A 22,264-nucleotide genomic window follows, 5' to 3' on the forward strand; every position below is an offset into this window, starting at 1 on the left:
GAGAAGTGCACTGTACCTACTGTAAAATGTGGTGGCGGTTCTTTGATTTTGCTGGGCTATTTTGCTACCACTGATCCTATTAAGGTCAACGACATTATGAACTTTACCCAGTACCTGACATTTTGCCCAAAACCTGGTTACCTCTAACAGGAAGCTCAAACTTGGCTGCAAGGGAATCTTCCTGCAAGACAATAACCCCAAGCACACATCAAATTCCACAAATAAATTATTAATTGACCACAAAATCAACATTTTGCAATGGCCATCTCTGTAACGGTTGTCGAAGTCGTTCTCCTCCTCAGACGAGGAGGAGCATGGATCGGACCAACACGCAGAGTGGAAAGTGGTCATATTTTAATGAACGTAAACTGAACACTTACACATACAAAAACAACAAACGTGACAAAACCGAAAACAGTCCTGTGTGGTACGAACACTGACACGAGATACAAACACCCACAAAACACACGTGAATCCCAGGCTGCCTAAGTATGATTCTCAATCAGGGACAACGATTGACAGCTGTCTCTGATTGAGAATCATACCCGGCCGAACACAAATATCCCAACATAGAAAATAACACATCGACAACCCACCCCAACTCACGACCCTGACCAACTAAATAAATACAAGAAAAAGGAAAAACAGGTCAGGAACGTGACATAACCCCCCCCTTAAGGTGCGAACTCCGGGCGCACCAGCATAAAGTCTAGGGGAGGGTCTGGGTGGGCGTCTGTCCACGGTGGCGGCTCTGGCGCTGGTCGTGGTCCCCACCCCACCATAGTCAAACCCCGCTTCCTTGGCCTCCTCCCAATGGCCACCCTCCAAATTAACCCCACTGGATTAAGGGGCAGCACCGGACTAAGGGGCAGCACCGGACTGAGGGGCAACACCGGAATGAGGGGCAACACCGGAATGAGGGGCAACACCGGAATGAGGGGCAGCTCCGGACTGAGGGGCAGCTCCGGACTGAGGGGCGGATCCTGGCTGGCTGGCGGATCCTGGCTGGCTGGCTCTGGCAGATCCTGGCTGGCTGGCTCTGGCGGATCCTGGCTGGCTGGCTCTGGCGGATCCTGGCTGGCTGTCTCTGGCGGATCATGGCTGGCTGGCTCTGGCGGATCATGGCTGGCTGGCTCTGATGGATCCTGGCTGGCTGGCTCTGACGGATCCTGGCTGGCTGGCTCTGACGGATCCTGGCTGGCTGGCTCTGACGGATCCTGGCTGGCTGGCTCTGACGGATCCTGGCTGGCTCGCGGCTCTGGCTGCTCATGGCTGGCTGGCGGCTCTTGCTGCTCATGGCTGGCTGGCGGCTCTTGCTGCTCATGGCTGGCTGGCGGCTCTTGCTGCTCATGGCTGGCTGGCGGCTCTGGCTGCTCATGGCTGACTGTCGGCTCTGGCTGCTCATGGCTGGACGGCTCTGGCTGGTCCTGGCTGGACGGCTCTGGCTTGTCCTGGCTGGACGGCTCTGGCTGGTCCTGGCTGGACGGCTCTGACTGATCTTGTCTGGCGGAAGGCTCTGGCTGATCCTGTCTGGCGGACGGCTCTAGCGGCTCCTGTCTGGCGGACGGCTCTAGCTGCTCCTGTCTGGCGGACGGCTCTGAAGGCTCAGGACAGACGGGCGGCTTTGAAGCCTCAGTACAGACGGGCGGCTTTGAAGGCTCGGGACAGACAGACAGCGCTGGGCAGGCAGACAGTTCAGACAGCGCTGGGCAGGCAGGCAGCTCAGACAGCGCTGGGCAGGCAGACAGTTCAGACAGCGCTGGGCAGGCAGACAGTTCAGACAGCGCTGGGCAGGCAGACAGTTCAGACGGCGTTGGGCAGACGGGCAGTTCAGGCGCCGCTGGGCAGACGGCAGACTCTGGCCGGCTGAGACGCACTGTAGACCTGGTGTGTGGTGTAGGCACTGGCTGCGCTGGAGAGGAGGAAGGCTCTGACAGCGCTGGACAGGTGGGAGCAGCTGGAGAGAGAACCCGGAGAGACAGCCTGGTGCGGGGGGCTGCCACCGGTGGACTGGTACGTGGAGGTGGCACCGGGTATACCGGACCGTGAAGGAGGACACGCGCTCTTGAGCACCGAGCCTGCCCAACCTTACCAGGTTGAATGATCCCCATAGCCCTGCCAGTGCGGCGAGGTGGAATAGCCCGCACTGGGCTATGCTGGCGAACCGGGGACACCATTCGTAAGGCTGGTGCCATGTATGCCGGCCCGAGGAGACGCACTGGAGGCCAGATGCGTTGGGCCGGCTTCATGACATCCGGCTCGATGCCCAACCTAGCCCTACCAGTGCGGCGAGGTGGAATAGCCCGCACTGGACTAAGCACGCGTACTGGGGACACCGTGCGCTTCACCGCATAACACGGTGTCTGACCAGTACGACGCCCTCTCACTCCACGGTAAGCACGGGGAGTTGGCTCAGGTATCCTACCCGGCTTTGCCACACTCCGCGTGTGCCCCCCCCTCCCAAGAAATTTTTGGGTCTGACTCTCGGGCTCCCAACCGCGTCGCCGCGCTGCCTCCTCATACCAGCGCCTCTCTGCCTTCGCTGCCTCCAACTCCGCCTTGGGACGGCGATATTCCCCTGGCTGAGCCCAGGGTCCTTTGCCGTCCAGGATCTCCTCCCAAGTCCACGAGTCCTGTGTCCTCGGTCTCTGCTGCTGTCTGTTCTCACTCTGCTTGATCCTTTTGTGGTGGGTGTTTCTGTAACGGTTGTCGAAGTCGTTCTCCTCCTCAGACGAGGAGGAGCATGGATCGGACCAACACGCAGAGTGGAAAGTGGTCATATTTTAATGAACGTAAACTGAACACTTACACATACAAAAACAACAAACGTGACAAAACCGAAAACAGTCCCGTGTGGTACGAACACTGACACGAGATACAAACACCCACAAAACACACGTGAATCCCACGCTGCCTAAGTATGATTCTCAATCAGGGACAACGATTGACAGCTGTCTCTGATTGAGAATCATACCCGGCCGAACACAAACATCCCAACATAGAAAATAACACATCGACAACCCACCCCAACTCACGCCCTGACCAACTAAATAAATACAAGAAAAAGGAAAAACAGGTCAGGAACGTGACAATCTCAGTCTCCGGACTTGAACCCTATTGAAAACCTGTGGTTTGAATTGAAGAGGACAGACCATAAATGCAGGGGAAGGATATCAAGGATCTGGGACGATTCTGTATGAAGGATTGGTGTAAAACCCCTTCCAATGTGTCCTCCAATAAAATAATTTAAAATAATCATAAAATAATTTTGAAAAAGGCTCAGTGCCGTTATTCATGCAAGGGGGAGGGTGCTAGAGTATTGAAAACAGGGGTGCCAATCACTTTGACCACTATCTTTTCGAGGAAAAAACAATTTCTCTGAGCAATTGTATTAGTATAAAATAGTATAATTTCCCAATTTTTTTATCATCATCATTTTTTATCAGTCAGAGATAATCTCTTCTGAGTGTGAATCACTGCCTTGCAGTAATGACACTGAACAAAATAACTTCTGCTTAGTGACAATAACCTATAAAAAGCTAAATTTGCACAAAATGAGAATATTACTTGGTAGTCTTCATAGGTGTAATGAAAACAGTTGACCTTGTTGGAATGGTATAAAAGAGGTCTATCTCTCTTGGACAGTGTTATAGTCATACCTGTACCCTAGCAGAAGGACTGTTGCCCATGAATGACCATAACCTTTCTGAGAACATAATTCCCAGAGCAAACATGTTTTTATTTTTCATTCCATCAGCTTTTCCTCTTATATGGCATTATACTGTTGCTCTACATGTTAAGTAATTCATTCATATCAGCCTGGCTAGTGGTGCAATATATTCCAGTGACTCTACTGGAGAATGTTCTGGAATATTTGTTGGGGGTTCTGTGAATGTATGTAACTCAGATGAATTGGCTTACAAAGTGTACCATATGGATAGATCATATTCTTCTAGTTCCTATTAGCTTCCATTGTCAGGCGTATACCAGCAGCTGGCAACAAGAGTAATTCACCATTAGGGTTGCAAAATTCCGGTAACTTTCACAGAATACGCAGGTTTTCCACCTGCTTATTCCCTTGTGATTCTGGGATTATTCCTCTTCCAACCGGGATTTCCGGAAAACCTGGGAATTTTGTCAACCCTAATGGTGGATAACTCTTAATGCCAGCTACCGGTATACACCTGACAAGGGAAGCTAATGGGAGCTAGAATAATATGTACAGCTGAGTTACATAAGTAACCAGGAAAGTAACCTGAATTTGCAGTGTACCATTTAATGCAGTACACTGCTGGTTCATACTACCTTCTATTCTCCTACTCTCTGCTCAATAAAATCACAAAAAATACTAGTTTGAAACACATAATTCATGGCAAAGATACCAACTATGTCAGTATTGTATATGTACAATTACTAAGGGAATGCTAGATATACAGTCCCTTCGGAAAATATTCATAGGCATATACGGAAAGGTCACAACTTGCAGACTTGTTTACGTGCTGCTGTGCGTTTTGTTGCCAACCTTACTTTGCTACCTGACAACTTTACGGTTTTTACTTTTTAATTACCGTTTATATTTTTTATTTTTCCCTCACTCAACTTTTTCACTCCAGACTGGACATGGTTCGTCAGGACTTCCAACAGCCGAAGCTAAGTAGTAACATTAACATGATGCCTTCTAATTGCAGTCGCTGTACTCATAATATACAGGAGAACGATCGCCTTACGGCGAGGATAGCTGTGCTGCAAGCCCAGCTTCAGACGCAATCGTTAGGCAAGGGTAATTTCAGTGTAGGAAAGGATGAAACAGCGTCTGTGCCACCATTAAGTACAGATAGTAACATTAGTATAAATCCCCTCGCACGGTCCCCGCAGCCGGACAACTTTCTCATGGCTTCTGGAGGGAAATGCTGTAGGAATGCTCAACCGGTGTCGCTCATTCAGCCGACAGAAACTTTCAACCGGTTCTCCCCATTAAGCAGCGAGTCGGAGTCAGAGGCCGGGCCTTCTCTGGTCTCTACTCCTCCCGTTACGGGCTCCATCCTAGCTGGAGGGGTGCTCTCATCTTATCTACGAACATAGACAGGGCTCTAACTCCCCTAGCTCCACAATGAAATAGGGTGCAGGCCAAGCAGCAGGCTGTTAGCCAGCCTGCCAGCTTAGTGGAGTCTGCCACTAGCACAGTCAGTGTAGTCAGCTCAGCTATCCCCATTGAGACCGTGTCTGTGCCTCGACCTAGGTTGGGCAAAACTAAACATGGCGGTGTTCGCCTTAGCAATCTCACTAGAATAAAGACCTCCTCCATTCCTGCCATTATTGAAAGAGATCCTGATACCTCACATCTCAAAATAGAGCTACTTAATGTTAGATCCCTCACTTCCAAGGCAATTATAGTCAATGAACTAATCACTGATCATAATCTTGACGTGATTGACCTGGCTGAAACATGGCTTAAGCCTGATTAATTTACTGTGTTAAATGAGGCCTCACCTCCTGGTTACACTAGTGACCATATCCCCCGTGCATCCCACAAAGGCGGAGGTGATAGTAACATTTACGATAGCAAATTTCAATTTACAAAAAAAAAAAACGTTTTCGTCTTTTGAGCTTCTAGTCATGAAATCTATGCAGCCTACCCAATCACTTTTTATAGCTACTGTTTACAGGCCTCCTGGGCCATATACAGCATTCCTCACTGAGTTCCCTGAATTCCTATCGGACCTTGTAGTGATAGCAGATAATATTCAAATTTTTGGTGACTTTAATATTTGCATGGAAAAGTCCACAGACCCACTCCAAAGGGCTTTCGGAGCAATCATCGACTCAGTGGGTTTTGTCCAACATGTCTCTGGACCTACTCACTGCCACAGTCATACTCTGGACCTAGTTTTGTCCCATGGAATAAATGTTGTGGATCTTAATGTTTTTCCTCATAAACCTGGACTATCGGACCACCATTTTATTATGTTTGCAATCGCAACAAATAATCTGCTCAAACCCCAACCAAGGAGCATCAAAAGTCGTGCTATAAATTCTCAGACAACCCAAAGATTCCTTGATGCCCTTCCAGACTCCCTCTGCCTACCCAAGGACGTCAGAGGACAAAAATCATTTAACCACCTAACTGAGGAACTCAATTTAACCTTGCACAATACCCTAGATGCAGTTGCACCCCTAAAAACGAAAAACATTTGTCATAAGAAACTAGCTCCCTGGTATACAGAAAATACCCAAGCTCTGAAGCAAGCTTCCAGAAAATTGGAACGGAAATGGCGCCACACCAAACTGGAAGTCTTCCGACTAGCTTGGAAAGACAGTACCGTGCAGTATCAAAGAGCCCTCACTGCTGCTCGATCATCCTATTTTTCCAACTTAATTGAGGAAAATAAGAACAATCCAAAATTTCTTTTTGATACTGTCGCAAAGCTAACTAAAAAGCAGCATTCACCAAGAGAGGATGGCTTTCACTTCAGCAGTAATAAATTCATGAACTTTTTTGAGGAAAAGATCATGATCATTAGAAAGCAAATTACGGACTCCCCTTTAAATCTGCGTATTCCTCCAAAGCTCAGTTGTCCTGAGTCTGCACAACTCTGCCAGGACCTAGGATCAAGGGAGACACTCAAGTGTTTTAGTACTATATCTCTTGACACAATGATGAAAATAATCATGGCCTCTAACCTTCAAGCTGCATACTGGACCCTATTCCAACTAAACTACTGAAAGAGCTGCTTCCTGTGCTTGGCCCTCCTATGTTGAACAGAATAAACGGCTCTCTATCCACCGGATGTGTACCAAACTCACGAAAAGTGGCAGTAATAAAGCCTCTCTTGAAAAAGCCAAACCTTGACCCAGAAAATATAAAAACTATCGGCCTACATCGAATCTTCCATTCCTCTCAAATTTTTTTGAAAAAGCTGTTGCGTAGCAACTCACTGCCTTCCTGAAGACAAACAATGTATACGAAAGACTGCACTTGTGAAGGTGGTAAATGACCTTTTAATGGCGTCAGACCGAGGCTCTGCATCTGTCCTCGTGCTCCTAGACCTTAGTGCTGCTTTTGATACCATCGATCACCACATTCTTTTGGAGAGATTGGAAACCCAAATTGGTCTACACGGGCAAGTTCTGGCCTGGTTTAGATCTTATCTGTCGGAAAGATATCAATTTGTCTCTGTGAATGGTTTGTCCTCTGACAAATCAACTGTACATTTCGGTGTTCCTCAAGGTTCCGTTTTAGGACCACTATTGTTTTCACTATATATTTTACCTCTTGGGGATGTCATTCGAAAACATAATGTTAACTTTCACTGCTATGCGGATGACACACAGCTGTAAATTTCAATGAAACATGATGTTTCAAAATTGCCCTCGCTAGAAGCTTGTGTTTCAGACATAAGGAAGTGGATGGCTGCAAACTTTCTACTTTAAACTCGGACAAACAGAGATGCTTGTTCTAGGCCCCAAGGAACAAAGGGGATCTTCTGTTGAATCTGACAATTCATCTTGATGGTTGTACAGTCGTCTCAAATAAAACTGTGAAGGACCTCGGCGTTACAGTATTTATGCTGCAGTAGTTTATGTGTCGGGGGCTAGGGTCAGTCTGTTATATCTGGAGTACTTCTCCGGTCTTATCCAGTGTCCTGTGTGAATTTAAGTATGCTCTCTCTAATTCTCTCTCTCTTTCTCTCTTTCTGTCTTTCTTTCTTTCTCTCTCGGAGGACCTGAGCCCTAGGACCATTGCCTCAGGACTACCTGGCATGATGACTCCTTGCTGTCCCCAGTCCACCTGGCCGTGCTGCTGCTCCAGTTTCAACTGTTCTGCCTGCGGCTATGGAACCCTGACCTGTTCACCGGACGTGCTACCTGTCCCAGACCTGCTGTTTTCAACTCTCTAGAGACAACAGGAGCGGTAGAGATACTCTCAATGATCGGCTATGATAAGCCAACTGACATTTACTCCTGAGGTGCTGACTTGTTGCACCCTCGACAACTACTGTGATTATTATTATTTGACCATGCTGGTAATTTATGAACATTTGAACATCTTGGCCATGTTCTGTTATAATCTCCACCCGGCACAGCCAGAAGAGGACTGGCCACCCCTCATAGCCTGGTTCCTCTCTAGGTTTCTTCCTAGGTTTTGGCCTTTCTAGGGAGTTTTTCCTAGCCACCGTGCTTCTACACCTGCATTGCTTGCTGTTTGGGGTTTTAGGCTGGGTTTCTGTACAGCACTTTGATATATCAGCTGATATAAGAAGGGCTATAAAATTAAATTTAAATAAATTTGATTTGATATTCAGACCCGTTTGCTTTTTCCACATTTTGTTACGTTACTGCCTTATTCTAAAATGGATTAAATTGTTTTTTCCCCTCATCAATCTACGCACAATACCCCATAATGACAAAGCAAAAACAGGTTTTTAGAAATTTATGCTAATTTATATATATAATAAAAACTGAAATATCACATTTACATATTCAGACCCTTTACTCAGTACTTTGTTCAAGCACCTTTGGCATTGATTACAGCCTCGAGTCTTCTTGGGTATGACGCTACAAGCTTGGCACACCTATATTTGGGGAGTTTCTCCCATTCTTCTCTGCATATCCTCTCAAGCTCTGTCAGGTTGAATGGGGAGCATTGCCGCACAGCTATTTTCAGGTTTCTCCAGAGATGTTCGATTGGGTTTAAGTCCAGGCTCTGGCTTGGTCACTCAAGGACATTCAGAAACTTATCCCGAAGCCACTCCAGTGTTGTTTTGGCTGTGTGCTTAGGGTCGGTGTCCTGTTGGAAGGTAAACCTTCGCCCCCAGTCTGAGGTCCTGAGCACTCTGTAACAGATTTTCATCTTTGCCTTGATCCTAACTAGTCTCCCAGTCCCTGCCGGTGAAAAACATCCTCACAGCATGATGCTGTCACCACCATGCTTCACCATAGGGATGGTGCCAGGTTTCCTCCAGACGTGACAATTGGCATTAAGGCCAAAGATTTCAATCTTGGTTTCATCAGACCAAAGAAACTTGTTTCTCATGGTCTGAGAGTCTTTAGGTGCCTTTTGGTAAACTCCAAACAGGCTGTCATGTGCCTTTTACTGAGGAGTGGCTTCTGTCTGGCCACTCTACCATAAAGGCCTGATTGGTGAAGTGCTGCAGAGATGGTTGTCCTTCTGGAAGTTTCTCCCATCTCCACAGAGGAATTTGCTCAGTTTGGCCAGGCGGCCAGCTCTACGAAGAGTCTTGGGGGTTCCAAACTTCTTCCATTTAAGAATGATGGAGGCCACTGTGTTCTTTGGGACCTTCAATGTTGCAGACATTTTTTGGTACCCTCCCCAGATCTGTGCCTCGACACAATCCTGTCTCTGAGCTCTATAGACAATTCCTTCGACCTCTTGGCTTGGTTTTTGCTATGACATGCACTGTCAACTGTGGGACCTTATATAGACAGGTGTGTGCCTTTTCAAATCACGCCCAATCAATTGCATTTACCACAGGTGAACTCCAATCAAGTTGTAGAAACATCTCCAAGGATGATCAATGGAAACAGGATGCACATGAGCACAATTTCGAGTCTCATAGCAAAGATATTTCTGTTTAAAATGTTTAATACATTTGCAAGAATTTCTAAAACCCTGTTTTTACTTCGTCATTATGGGGTGTAGATTGCTGGGGAAAAAAACGTAATCAATTTTTAGAATAAAGCTGTAACGTAACAAAATGTGGGAAAATTAATGGGGTCTGAATACTTTCCGAAGGCACTGTATGTACAAATATTCCCATATAAGTTCAAAACTATCCCACACCTGTCTTTTTAAAGTAATCAGATTACTCAAACTCCTGATGTTGAAGTTTAAACATTATTTAAAAGAAATAAAAATATAAAAAAAATGTAAAAGCTGATTCACAAGGGATCTATGTAGAACCCTTCTTGTCTTCCAAACAATTATCAAATAACCCTTTATTCTATACACGTTTCTCAGGATGAAACTTTTCTAGGTAGACCTCTTTGCCTTACAAAGAACTCTTGTTTTCCAATAATTTTTCTGATAATTAATCTGATAATCTTGGTCCCTCTGCAAAGAACCCTCTTACGTTGAGCATTGGACACAAAGCATTGCATATACTGTAGCCGGCAGTAGCAATCTGTTGTAAGAGCAAAACATCTTACATTGCTCATAAGGGACTTTGGACTTAATTATAGTACTGAATATATATTGTAGCCTACAGTGGAAATGTGTTGTGTGAGCTAACTGAGAATTACAGTGAGGTGGACAATAAGGCAAGCAGTCTCTAAGTATAAGGACTCACAGTTATAGCTGCTGCCATATTGCACAAAGGCATACTAAGCAACAATACAAAGGCAAGAACACCTGTTGTCCATGCCTGCATGTACCAATAGCATGTTGAGTAAAATCAATGGAAGCTGACAAGTTATTTTTTAACTTCACACAAGCTAATGAGTACAACCTGTGTTGGTGACTTTTAATGAATATGATTGGGTTAAACTGCCCACACATACACACACTGGGCAAGGAGTGAGGAGCTAGAGAGGGAGGGAGAGGGATGTTTTCACTTTGGCAGTGTAAGCACGTTTACCCCTTTGAATGTAATTGAATTGAGAGAGGGAGAGAGAGGGGTGGGAGAGAGAGAGAGAGAGAAGAGAGGGAGAGAGAGAGAAGACAGGGTATGTGCACACTGCCCATAAAAAGAGGTGGAAACTGAGCTGCACTTCCTAACTTCCTGCCCAATGTATGACCATATTAGAGACACATATTTCCCTCAGATTACAGATCCACAAAGAATTCGAAAACAAACCCAATTTTGATGAACTCCCATATCTATTGGGTGAAATAACAGTGTGCCATCACAGCAGCAAGATTTGTGACCTGTTGCCACAACAAAAGGGCAACCAGTGAAGAGCAAACACCATTCTAAATACAACCCATATTTATTTTCTTTTTTGTACTTTAACTATTTTCATATCATTACAACACTGTATATAGACATATGAAATATCTTTATTCTTTTGGAACTTCTGTGAGTGTAATGTTTACTGTTCATTTTTTTTGTTTATTATCTACTTCACTTGCTTTGGCAATGTTAATCCCAAGAGCGGATTAAGAAGAGGAAGCCGAGATGAACGCACCAAAATGTTTATTGAACACAGAGAAATGGGGAGTGCAGAACCGGGGTAGCTCAGATGAGTTGCAAAAACCAGGAGTGTAGAGTGAGGTTGGAGATGGCTGAGTAGAACAGGGTAAACAGGTCCTGAGGGGAATCCAAGGTAGTGGTGGTGAGAAAATCCAGAGTAAGTTGGTTGATGGCGAGATGTGGAACAGGAGACAGGAGCCAAAGACAGAGCGGTAACTGCAAGGAGAGGACAAAAATGGTGTAAGGCAGGAAAACGAGCACAGCAGAGCAACAGGTTCTTGAAAATAAACAAAAGGCTAGAATGATAACTGACTGAGCAGAGATTACAATCTGGCAGAGTGGAGGTGGCAAGAATGAATATATGTAGAGGACTTGATTTATGGGACGATTTGCAGCTGGTAGGGATCTGCTCTGACTCCAGCACACCTGTCTACAACCACACAATCACACCCAGAGAGAGAGAGTGTATACAGGAAGACAACTGCAGGTTAGGACGACACCGGATGAACACCAGAGGGCGTAGTGGGAGCAGATGTGTGACCTCCCCTACGGACACCACCTGGCGCACTACCCGGCTTGTCTGGGTGTGAGGTGTAAAAATCCAGAATGTGAGGGATCCAGAATGTGACGACGGGGCACCCAGCTACGCTCCTCAGGCCCGTATCCTTCCCAGTCCACCAGATACTGCCAACCGCGGCCCCGACGGCGCACATCCAAAAGCCGCCGGACCGTATAGGGAGGATGGTCGTCGATGAGACGAGGGGGTGGAGGAGCAGCTGTAGGAGGGGACAAGGGACTTGAGCAGACTGGTTTGATTAATGATACATGGAAGGTGGGGTGAATTTTGAGAGAGTCTGGGAGTTTTAGATGAACAGCAGAGGGGCTTATGACATGATCAATCTCGAAGGGGCCATTTAATCGGGGAGCTAGTTTTCGAAACCACTTTGAGGCTAGTCCTTCGAAGAAAGCCATACCCTTTGGCCTGGAGTGTAGACTGGAGCTGCAGCACGACGACGGTTAGCCTTGGATTGGGTCCTGGCGGAGGCACGAAGAAGGGCAGCCCGGGCCCTCCTCCAGGTGCGACAACAACAGCGCATGTGGTCCTGGACTGAGGGCACCGCTACTTCAACCTCTAGGGAAGGGAACAAGGGAGGTTGGTAATCCAGAGCACACTCAAAGGGAGACATACCTGATGAGGCGTTGATGAGGCGTTGATGAGGGTGTTGTGGCGGCAGTGTAGCCTAGTGGTTAGAGCGTTGGACTAGTAACCGAAAGGTTGCAAGGTCGATTCACCGAGCTGACAAGGTAAAAATCTGTCGTTCTGTTCCTAGGCCATCATTGAAAATAAGAATTTGTTCTTAACTTCTTATGGCTGCAGGGGCAGTATTGAGTAGCTGCTCCTCAGTCATAGTTGCTAATATTTGCATATTATTAGTAGTATTGGATAGAAAACACTCTGAAGTTTCTAAAACTGTTTGAATTATGTCTGTGAGTATAACAGAACTCATATGGCAGGCAAAAACCTGAGAAGTTCCACTTCCTGTTTGGATTTTTTCTGAGGGTGGCAGATTTTCAACCAAGCTCTCATTGAAATTACAGCGAGATATGGATGAGTTTTCACTTCCTACGGCTTCCACTAGATGTCAACAGTCAATAGAACTTTGTCTGATGACTCTAATTTGAAGGGGGGCCGAAGGAGACAGGAATTAGTCACCACTGCCACGAGGTGACCATGCTTTGACCACGTGCGTTCACGTGATAGGCAGCTCCGTTACATCGCGCAACTGAAGTCAATCTAATTCTGCGGTTGGAACGTTATTCAAGATGTATGTTAACAACATTCTAAAGATTGATTCAGTACATCGTTTGACATGTTTCTACTGACTGTTATGGAACTTTTGGACATTTCGTCACATTATAGTGGACACGCTTTGTGACTTTGGAATTGTTTACCAAACGCGCTAACCAAAGTAGCTAATTGGACATAAATAACGGACATTATCGAACAAATCAAGCATTTATTGTGGACCTGGGATTCCTGGGAATGCATTCTGATGAATATCATCAAAGGTAAGGAAACATTTATCATGTATTTTCTGGTTTCTGTTGACTCCAACATGGCGGCTAATTTTACTAATGTTCTGAGCGCCGTCTCAGATTATTGCATGGTTTGCTTTTTCCGTAAAGTTTTTTAAAAATCTGACACAGCGGTTGCATTAACCTGTTTGGGCTGCAGGGGCAGTATTGAGTAACCAGATAAAAGGTGCCCATTTCAAACGGCCTCGTACTCAATTCTTGCTCGTACAATATGCATATTATTATTACTATTGGATAGAAAACACTCTCTAGTTTCTAAAACCGTTTGAATTATATCTGTGAGTCAAACAGAACTCATTTGGCACAAACTTCCTGACCAGGAAGTGGAAAGTCTGAAATCGAGGCTCTGTTCTACTTCCTGCCTATAAATGGGCATGATACGTATGAGTATACATGCACGTCATACACCTTCCCCTGGATGTCAAGAGGCGGTGAGAGAAGAAATTTAGTGTTTATCTTGGTCTGAAGTGGAATACAAGCTCTTTGTATGACGTGTCCCCCATTTCCGGTTTTCTGGAGAGCGCGAGGTGGTACCTGGATTTGCCTTCTGTTTAGCTGCCGTTATAGGCGACTACTATCTCCGGCTTTGATTTTATTTGATACATGTGACCATATCATCGTAAAGTATGTTTTTTCAATATAGTTTAATCAGATTATTGAAATTTTTCCGGGAGTTTTGCCGTGTTCCATTCTCTGACTTTGTTGACGATGGAGAGATCCGTGCCACTTGGCTAGTGTGCTTGCTAATTCAAGAGGGAAAATGGACGTTCTAAATCCAAACAACGATTGTTCTGGACAAAGGACCCCTTGTCCAACATTCTGATGGAAGATCAGCAAAAGTAAGAAACATTTTATGATGCTATTTCATATATCTGTCGTAGATGTGAACTAGTCGTCGGCGCCCAAGTTTTGGGTACTCTAGCTATACCGAAGCTGGATGTCGTAATGAAGTTATTTTTTTGAATTCTAACACGGCGATTTCATTAAGAACTAATGGATCTATCATTTCCTATACAACATGTATTTTTTAGTTCTGTTTATGAATAGCTATTTGGTCAGAATATGTGTGTCAGAAAAAGTGTCAGAAAAATATCCGAACGTTGTGGGAAATAGTAGCTACGTTAGCACATTGTATAACCACTGATTTCAGCTCTAAATATGCACATTTTCGAACAAAACATAAGTGTATGTATAACCTGATGTTATAGGACTGTCATCTGATGAAGAATATCAAGGTTAGTCAAAAATTATATATCTTTTACTGGTTTGTCACGATCGCTAACTTTTACTGCTGGGAAATGGCTTGTATTTTTGGCTATTGTGGTAAGCTTATATATCGCTATATTGTGTTTTCGCTGTAAAACACTTAATAAATCGGAAATATTGGCTGGAATCACAAGATGCCTGTCTTTCATTTGCTGTACACTATGTATTTTTCAGAAATGTTTTATGATGAGTATTTAGGTATTTGACGTTGGTGTCTGTAATTATTATGGCTGCTTTCGGTGCAATTTCTGATTGTAGCTGCAATGTAAACTATGATTTATACCTGAAATATGCACATTTTTCGAACAAAACATAGATTTATTGTATAACATGTTATAAGACTGTCATCTGATGAAGTTGTTTGTTGGTTAGTTTGGTTGGTTCTTGGCTAGTTAGGTTGGCTTTGTGCATGCTACCTGTGCTGTGAAAAATGTCTGTCCTTTTTTGTATTTGGTGGTGAGCTAACATAAATATACGTGCTGTTTTCGCTGTAAAACATTTTAAAAATCGGACATGTTGGCTGGATTCACAAGATGTGTACCTTTCATTTGCTGTATTGGACTTGTTAATGTGTGAAAGTTAAATATTTAAAAAAAATATCTTTTGAATTTCGCGCCCTGCACTTGAAGTGGCTGTTGTCATAAGTGTACCGACGCCGGGCTGCAGCCATAAGAAGTTAAGGAGAGGTATATCTATAATTCCATGTGTATAACTTGTATTATCATCTACATTTATGATGAGTATTTCTGTTGAAACGATGTGGCTATACACTATCACTGGATGTTTTTGGAACTAGTGAATGAAACGCGCCAATGTAAACTCTGATATTTTTATATAAATATGAACTTTATCAAACAAAACATTCATGTATTGTGTAACATGAAGTCCTATGAGTGTCATCTGATGAAGATCATCAAAGGTTAGTGATTTATTTTAGCTATATTTCTGCTTTTTGTGAAAGCTATCTTTCGCTGGAAAAATGGCTGTGCTTATTGTGGTTTGGTGGTGACCTAACATAATCGTTTGTAGTGCTTTCGCTGAAAAGCATATTTGAAATCGGACACTTTGGTGGGATTAACAACAAGATTACCTTTAAAATGGTATAAAACACATGTATGTCTGAGGAATTTTAATTATGAGATTTCTGCTTTTTGAATTTGGCGCCCTGCACTTTCACTGGCTGTTGTCATATCGATCCCGTTAGCGGGATTGCAGCCATATGAATTAACTGACCTGCCTAGTTAAATAAAAGTAAAATTAAAATAAAAAATATATTACACCCAGGATAGCTGGGCACTCCAGGAGGAAGGGTTAGCTGAAGTAACACAGCGCATAGCAGTTTCCAACTCGGTCTGACCGTTGGTCTGAGGGTGATATCCAGATGAAAGGCTGACCTTAATACCCAGAGCTGTGCAGAAGGCTCTCCATACCTGGGCTGTGAACTGGTGTCCTCTGTCAGAAACAATGTCACTGGGGATGCCATGCAGCCGCAAAACATGGGATACCAGCAGATCCGCAGTCTCCCTGGAATAACCTCAACCAATTTCCAAAGACTGGTGACATCCAGTGGAAGCGGTAGGAACTGCAAACAGGTTGATTAGAAATCTAGTATCCCAATGAAAACTAATTGAACAGACAGTGACCTCAAAAAAAAAAATCTGAATGGTTAGTCCTCGGGGTTTTGCCTGGTACATAAGTTCTATTATAGTCACAGACATGATTCAAACAGTTTTAGAAACGTCAGAGTGTTTTCTATCCAAATCTAATAATATGCATATCTTATATTCTGGGGATGAGTAGAAGGAAGTTGAAATTGGGCACGCTATTTATCCAAAAGTGAAAATGCTGCCCCCTATCCTAGAGAAGTTAACCATGGATGGCCCAGAACCAGAGGTGAATGAGAACAGTCGATGATACGGAAACTGATATTTTCCTGGTGATTACCAGAGAGACGCAGGATAACAGGAACAGTTCTCTCCAAAACACGGAAGAGTAGCTTTCCATTGAGGGCGTTGGCTTCCAGAGGTGAAGCAAGCAAAACGGTGTCCTGGCCCAACAACCCCTCGGTCCAGAAAAGTCAGCGCCTGAATCAATGAGAGCAGACAGAGGAAAGGCCTGGCTCTGCCACACAAGGTTGGCCTCAAGCAGGGGTCTGGGAGATGGGCAGGCGATTTGGCTCAACAGTATATCCCCCACTACTGCTGAGCCCTCTCTTTTGCTGGACACAGGGTACAACTGGAGACCAGGTGACCAACCTGGCCACAATACAGACAGCTCCTAGTACTGATACGCCGCTGCCTCTACTCTGGAGATAGACGAGTCCGGCCGAGCTGCATGGGTTCAGGATTGGAACATGCCTGGTGATGGGATGCAGACAGAGAAATTGAGCAAGGCACAGAAGCAGACGTTATGGGACATGCAACCCGGTTGTCAATGCGGATAGTGCAAGAAATGACTTCGTCAAGTCCATCAGGCTCCTGTCTGGACATCAACTCGTCCTTGAGGGTCTCAGTGAGTGCGTTCCGGAATGCGCCTTGAAGGACCTCGTCATTCCAGCCTCACTCTGCGGCGAGGGTGCGGAACTCACATGCCATCTCAGCCACACTCTGAGATCCTTGACGAAGGGACAGAAGTCGTTTGGCAGCATCCTTTCCACAGGCCGGGTGGTCGAAGACCTTCCTCATCTCATCCGTGAATCCACTGTAGGAGAAGCAGATAGATTACCCCAAACCGCAGTGGACCAGGAGAGCGCTGCTCCCCGAAGGCAGCCAATCAAAAAATACATTTGGGCTTCTTCACTAGCATAAGAGTAGGGCTGTTACTCAAATACTAGTGAACATTGTACAAGAAAGGCTCTGCAAAGCCCAAGATTGCCATCATAGTGCTCAGGATTCAGAACAAAAGGCTCCCGGATTGGAGAAGAGGAACTGGAGACAGGTTGTGAATTCTGGACGGATGTTCGGAACTGTAGGTCAGACAGGCTCCGTGAAAACTCCTTGATGTTCTCCAGTAGGGTTTTCAGGGCTTGGTCATGTTGGTCAAGAAGGGTGCCTTGACCAACAAGAATTTGGTGAAGAGTTGGAGAGTCTGCTGGGTTCATCGTTGGTCAGATCGTACTGTAACGATGAGCGAAGGGGGGGAACCCAAGAGCGGATTAAGAAGAGGAAGCCGGGATGAACGCACCAAAATGTTTATTGAACACAGAGAAACGGGGAGTGCAGAACCGGGGTAGCTCAGATTAATTGCAAAAACCAGGAGTGTAGAGTGAGGTTTGGTTGGCTGAGTAGAACAGGGGAACAGGTCCTGAGGGGAATCCAGGTAGTGGTGGTGAGAAAATCCAGAGCAAGGTGGTTGGTGGCGAGATGTGGAACAGGAGACAGGAGCCAAAGACAGAGACAGAGACTTTTACCCTCCACAACGTAACCTTCACTCCAAATCAAAACTCCAAACCAAAACCTGATTTTGGACTAAATTACCTGGAAAGATTCTGGAATGATTTTTATTACCAACGATTCTTACTGCCAAGGACCATCACACAAACTTTCTGACAACCAGCAACCAGGAAAAGAAGTACAACAGAAACCCGAAGATATCATCCAACCTGGAACTGAGTAAGTCATTTTCAGTCTGAAGCTACCTTGAGACACCGTATGTCAACCTGTACAAGAATGGAACAGTCGTGGTGCAAGGCAACTTCATACATTTCCAAAAGGACTTCCACAGAATCAAAGCGAGAGCACAGCAGGAGGAGCTTTCTCTTGGTGACGACTTCCCCACCCCTAGCGAGTCTCATCACACCTCTTCAAACTGTCCTGCAGATGAATATAGGTCCAACAACACACCCAGGTCCAACAACTTCACTGCTCCTCCATCATTGAGAGGGATAAATTCACAGAGCTGGAGAGAGACATGGTGGAGCTCAGAGAGCTAGTCCACACACTCCAGACAGCACAGACACACAAAACAGACCAGACAACACCTCTCCCCCTACAGTACCCAGAGAGCTGAAGGTGGAGATAGACGGCTGTCTGAGAGAGTTGGCTGCCCTCCGATCTGAAGTGAGAGAACTTAAGGAGGAGAGCGAGGAACACATGGCACAGCTGCAGGAGGAGGTGAGAAAGCTGAGGTGTGACAATCAACCACTCATGAGAGAGCTAGCCATCCCCCCAGAGAAGCCAACAGAACAGCCCATTTCAGACCTCGACCACATCCTTAACACCACAGCAGGACAGACAAGGAAGAATCCACCAACCCAGGAGAGTCCCCCTCCTTTCACCCCCCATCAGCCCACAGGATAGTCTCCTGACAACACCCCCACACTCACTGAGGACACAAAAGCCAGAGATTGTGCTCCTCATTGACTCAAATGGGAAATACATTGATGAGAGGAAACATTTTCCAAAACTGCAAGTGGGTAAACTCAGGTGTACGAACACCTGGCATCCCCCAGCCACATCATAATACACACAGGCACAAACGACCTGAGAGCCCAGCAGGAAAGGGTGGCCACAGCACTCAGCGGAGTGATTCAAAAAATCTCTTCCACTTTCCCCATGCACAAGTGGTTATCTCCACCTTGCTACCATGAAAATATGTTCACCCTGCCACCATACAGCGGGTGAATGCAGGCATTTCCCGGGACTATGCCTCAAAACCAAATGTTAACCTGGCCCACCACTCCACATTGGACTCGAACAGCCTTTATGACCAGGTCCACCTCTACAAGGCAGCAGTCCCCACCTTTCCCAGGACCCTGAAGGATATCACCCTCAACCACAGCCCCTCAAACAGGAGCAACAGAGAAACGAGCACCCAGCCCAGACCAGCGAGACACCCTCCCAGACCAGCGAGACACCCTCCCAGACCAGCGAGACACCCTCCCAGACCAGCAAGACACCCTCCCAGACCAGCGAGACATCCTCCCAGAACTGCGAGACCCCCCCCCGGAGGATCTGCACCGAGAGGATGCACATCAAGAGGACCTACACCAAGACCACAGCACCACCAGCCACATTCCCACCCCAACCAGTCGACCCATCCCCCAACAAACTCTAGCCACACCCTATATAGGCCACCCCAGATCAGACCTATGCCCCTTCTGCCCCCCTTCTGCCCCCCGCCCCTGCAGCAAGGACCTCAACATGACAGCTGCACAAATGCCCAGGCTGTGAGCAGACCAGCAGGACCAACCCGCACTAATACACCCGCCCAAGCACCATCCTGTGACCTAAGAGGTATGTATCAGATTCTCTATATGCTCTGCTCACACCTACTGTAATGGTCCGAGTCTAAACCACAGGAAAACAACACTAGACACTAAGGAACACAAAGCTTTTACTATCTCATCTTGGAAAATACAAGGTCTGAGGTCATCTGCCTTTGGACTAAAGAGCAGGAACCCAGACTTCATCAAATAATTTGGAAATACAGACATTGTCATCCTACAAGAAACATGGTATAGAGGAGATGGACCTGATTTCCCTCTAGGTTACAGAGAGCTGGTAGTCCCGTCCACCAAACTACCAGGTGTGAAACAGGGAAGAGACTATGCTAATTTGCTAATGAGCAGACCACTCTATTAAACTAGTCAAAACAGGAACATTTTACATCTGGCTAGAAATGAATAAGGAAATTATCTCTACAGAGAAAAATGTCCTCCTGTGTGCTACCTATATTCCCCCAATAGAATCTCCATACTTGAATGATGACAGCTTCTCCATCCTATCAGGGGCGATCAACCATTTCCAGGCCCAGAGACATGTACTAGTCTGTGGCGACCTAAATGCCAGAACTGGACAAGAACTTGACACTCTTAGCACACAGGGGGGACAAACACCTACCTGGAGGTGACAGCATTCCCTCCTCCATACGCCCCCCTAGACACAACTTTGACAAAACAACCAACAAAAAAAGGTTCACAACTCCTGCAGCTCTGTCACACGCGGGGTCTGTACATAGTCAATGGTAGGCTATGATGGGACTCTTACGGTAGGTACACCTACAGCTCATCCCTTGGCAGTGGTACTGTAGATTACTTTATCACTGACCTCCATAAAGAGTCTCTCAGAGCGTTCACAGTCAGTCCACTGACACCTCTATCAGATCACAGCAAAATCACAGTCTACTTGAACAGAGCAATACTCAATCTTGAGGCATCAAAGCCAGAGGAACTGCATAATGTTAAGGAATGCTATAGATGCAAGAAAAGTAGTGTAGAAAAGTACCCCAAAAACAATTAGGCAACAACAAATGCAATCCCTTTTAGACAACTTCCTTAGATTAAACATTTCTGTATATAGACATATGACATTTGAAATGTTTTGATGTCATTTTTTGTTGTTGTTTATTTCACTTTTGTTTATTATCCACTTCACTTGCTTTGGCAACATTAACATATGTTCCCCATGCCAATAAAGGCCTTTGAATTGAAGTGAGAAAGACAGAGAGAGCATTTATCTTTGTTCAAACGAGCCAGTGGACATTGATGATATTGTAGCCTACAGTGGCAATCTCTTGTGTGAGCTACCTGAGAATTACAGTGAGGTGGACAATAAGGCAAGCTGTCTGTAAGTATAATGACTCACAGGTATAGCTTCTGCCATATTGCACAGAGGCATACTAAGCAACAAGACAAAGGCAAGAACACATGGTATAAAACTGCAGTGTTGGGGAGTAGTGGTGGTAGTTGAACTCAATTCAAATCTTGGTAGTGTTTTTAAGGGTGGAAAAGGGTGGTGGTTGGGTAGCGGGCATACGTTTTTTTTCATAATTGTTATATTGTTATACAAGCAAAGCATCCTTACTTTACGAGGCCTTTTTTCCTAAATATATATTTTTTGCCAACTACTGGAACTACACACTACTTTTGTGCAAAATTAAGATACGGGTGAAGTAGGCCAGAACATCGTTTTTGTATTTAATATGCTAAATTACACCTTCTGTTACCATATGATTCCAAAGTGACCTGTTCTTGCTATTCTGTGTCTATGACATTACAGATTTAACTAAGATAATTTTTCACGAAGTAGTTTGCATATAGTGAACTACTATTTCAGTTATTTTAGCTAAATAAACTATATTTTTATTAAGGGTGTTTTTAGTGTATCTTAACTTTTTCCAGTGTGATGTTATATTGGCTTGCTAAACTACATTTTCAGCGTAGCTTCCCCAAAACTGTGAGTTGAGCTCAACCCAATCGAATGGACGATTCTGATCTGACAAGCCTCACAGTAGGCTTTGAATTCAATGTGCTCAGGATCGGAAAATGAGAAATATTACATTGTTCAGTGGTGGAAAAGTACCCAATTTTCATAATTGATTAAAAGTAAAGATACCTTAACAGAAAATGACTGAAGTAAAAGTGAAAGTCACCCAGTAAAATACTACTTGAGTAAAAGTCTAACAGTATTTGGTTTTAAATATACTTAAGTATCAAAAGTACATGTAATTGCTAAAATATACAAAAGTATCAAAAGTAAAAGTATAAATCATTTCACATTCCTTATATTAGGGAAATCAGACACCACAATTTTTAAAAATATTTTATTTTATTTAAGGATAGCCAGGGGCACACACCAACACTTAGACATAATTTACAAACAAAGCACTTGTGTTTGGTGAGTCCGCCAGATCAGAGGCAGTAGGGATGTTCTCTTGATAAGTGTGTGAATTGGATCATTTTCCTGTCCTGCTAAGCATTAGAAATGTCACAAGTACTTTTGGGTTTCAGGGAAAATGTATGGGGTAAAAAG

At 45.0% G+C, this 22,264-nt stretch overlaps 1 protein-coding gene across 1 annotated transcript in view; it reads left to right on the plus strand.

The window, feature by feature from the left end:
* LOC120063945 (parathyroid hormone 2 receptor-like) overlaps nucleotides 1-22,264 on the plus strand; it is a 124,804-nt gene that overhangs the window by 13,444 nt on the left and 89,096 nt on the right. The window contains exon 2 of the mRNA XM_039014254.1: nucleotides 18,507-18,625. Coding sequence (XP_038870182.1) covers nucleotides 18,507-18,625 — 119 coding nt within the window. The remainder of the gene's footprint in view (nucleotides 1-18,506; nucleotides 18,626-22,264) is intronic.

The sequence above is a fragment of the Salvelinus namaycush genome, chromosome 19 (genome assembly GCF_016432855.1).
Source record: "Salvelinus namaycush isolate Seneca chromosome 19, SaNama_1.0, whole genome shotgun sequence".
Classification (NCBI taxonomy): Eukaryota; Metazoa; Chordata; class Actinopteri; order Salmoniformes; family Salmonidae; genus Salvelinus; species Salvelinus namaycush.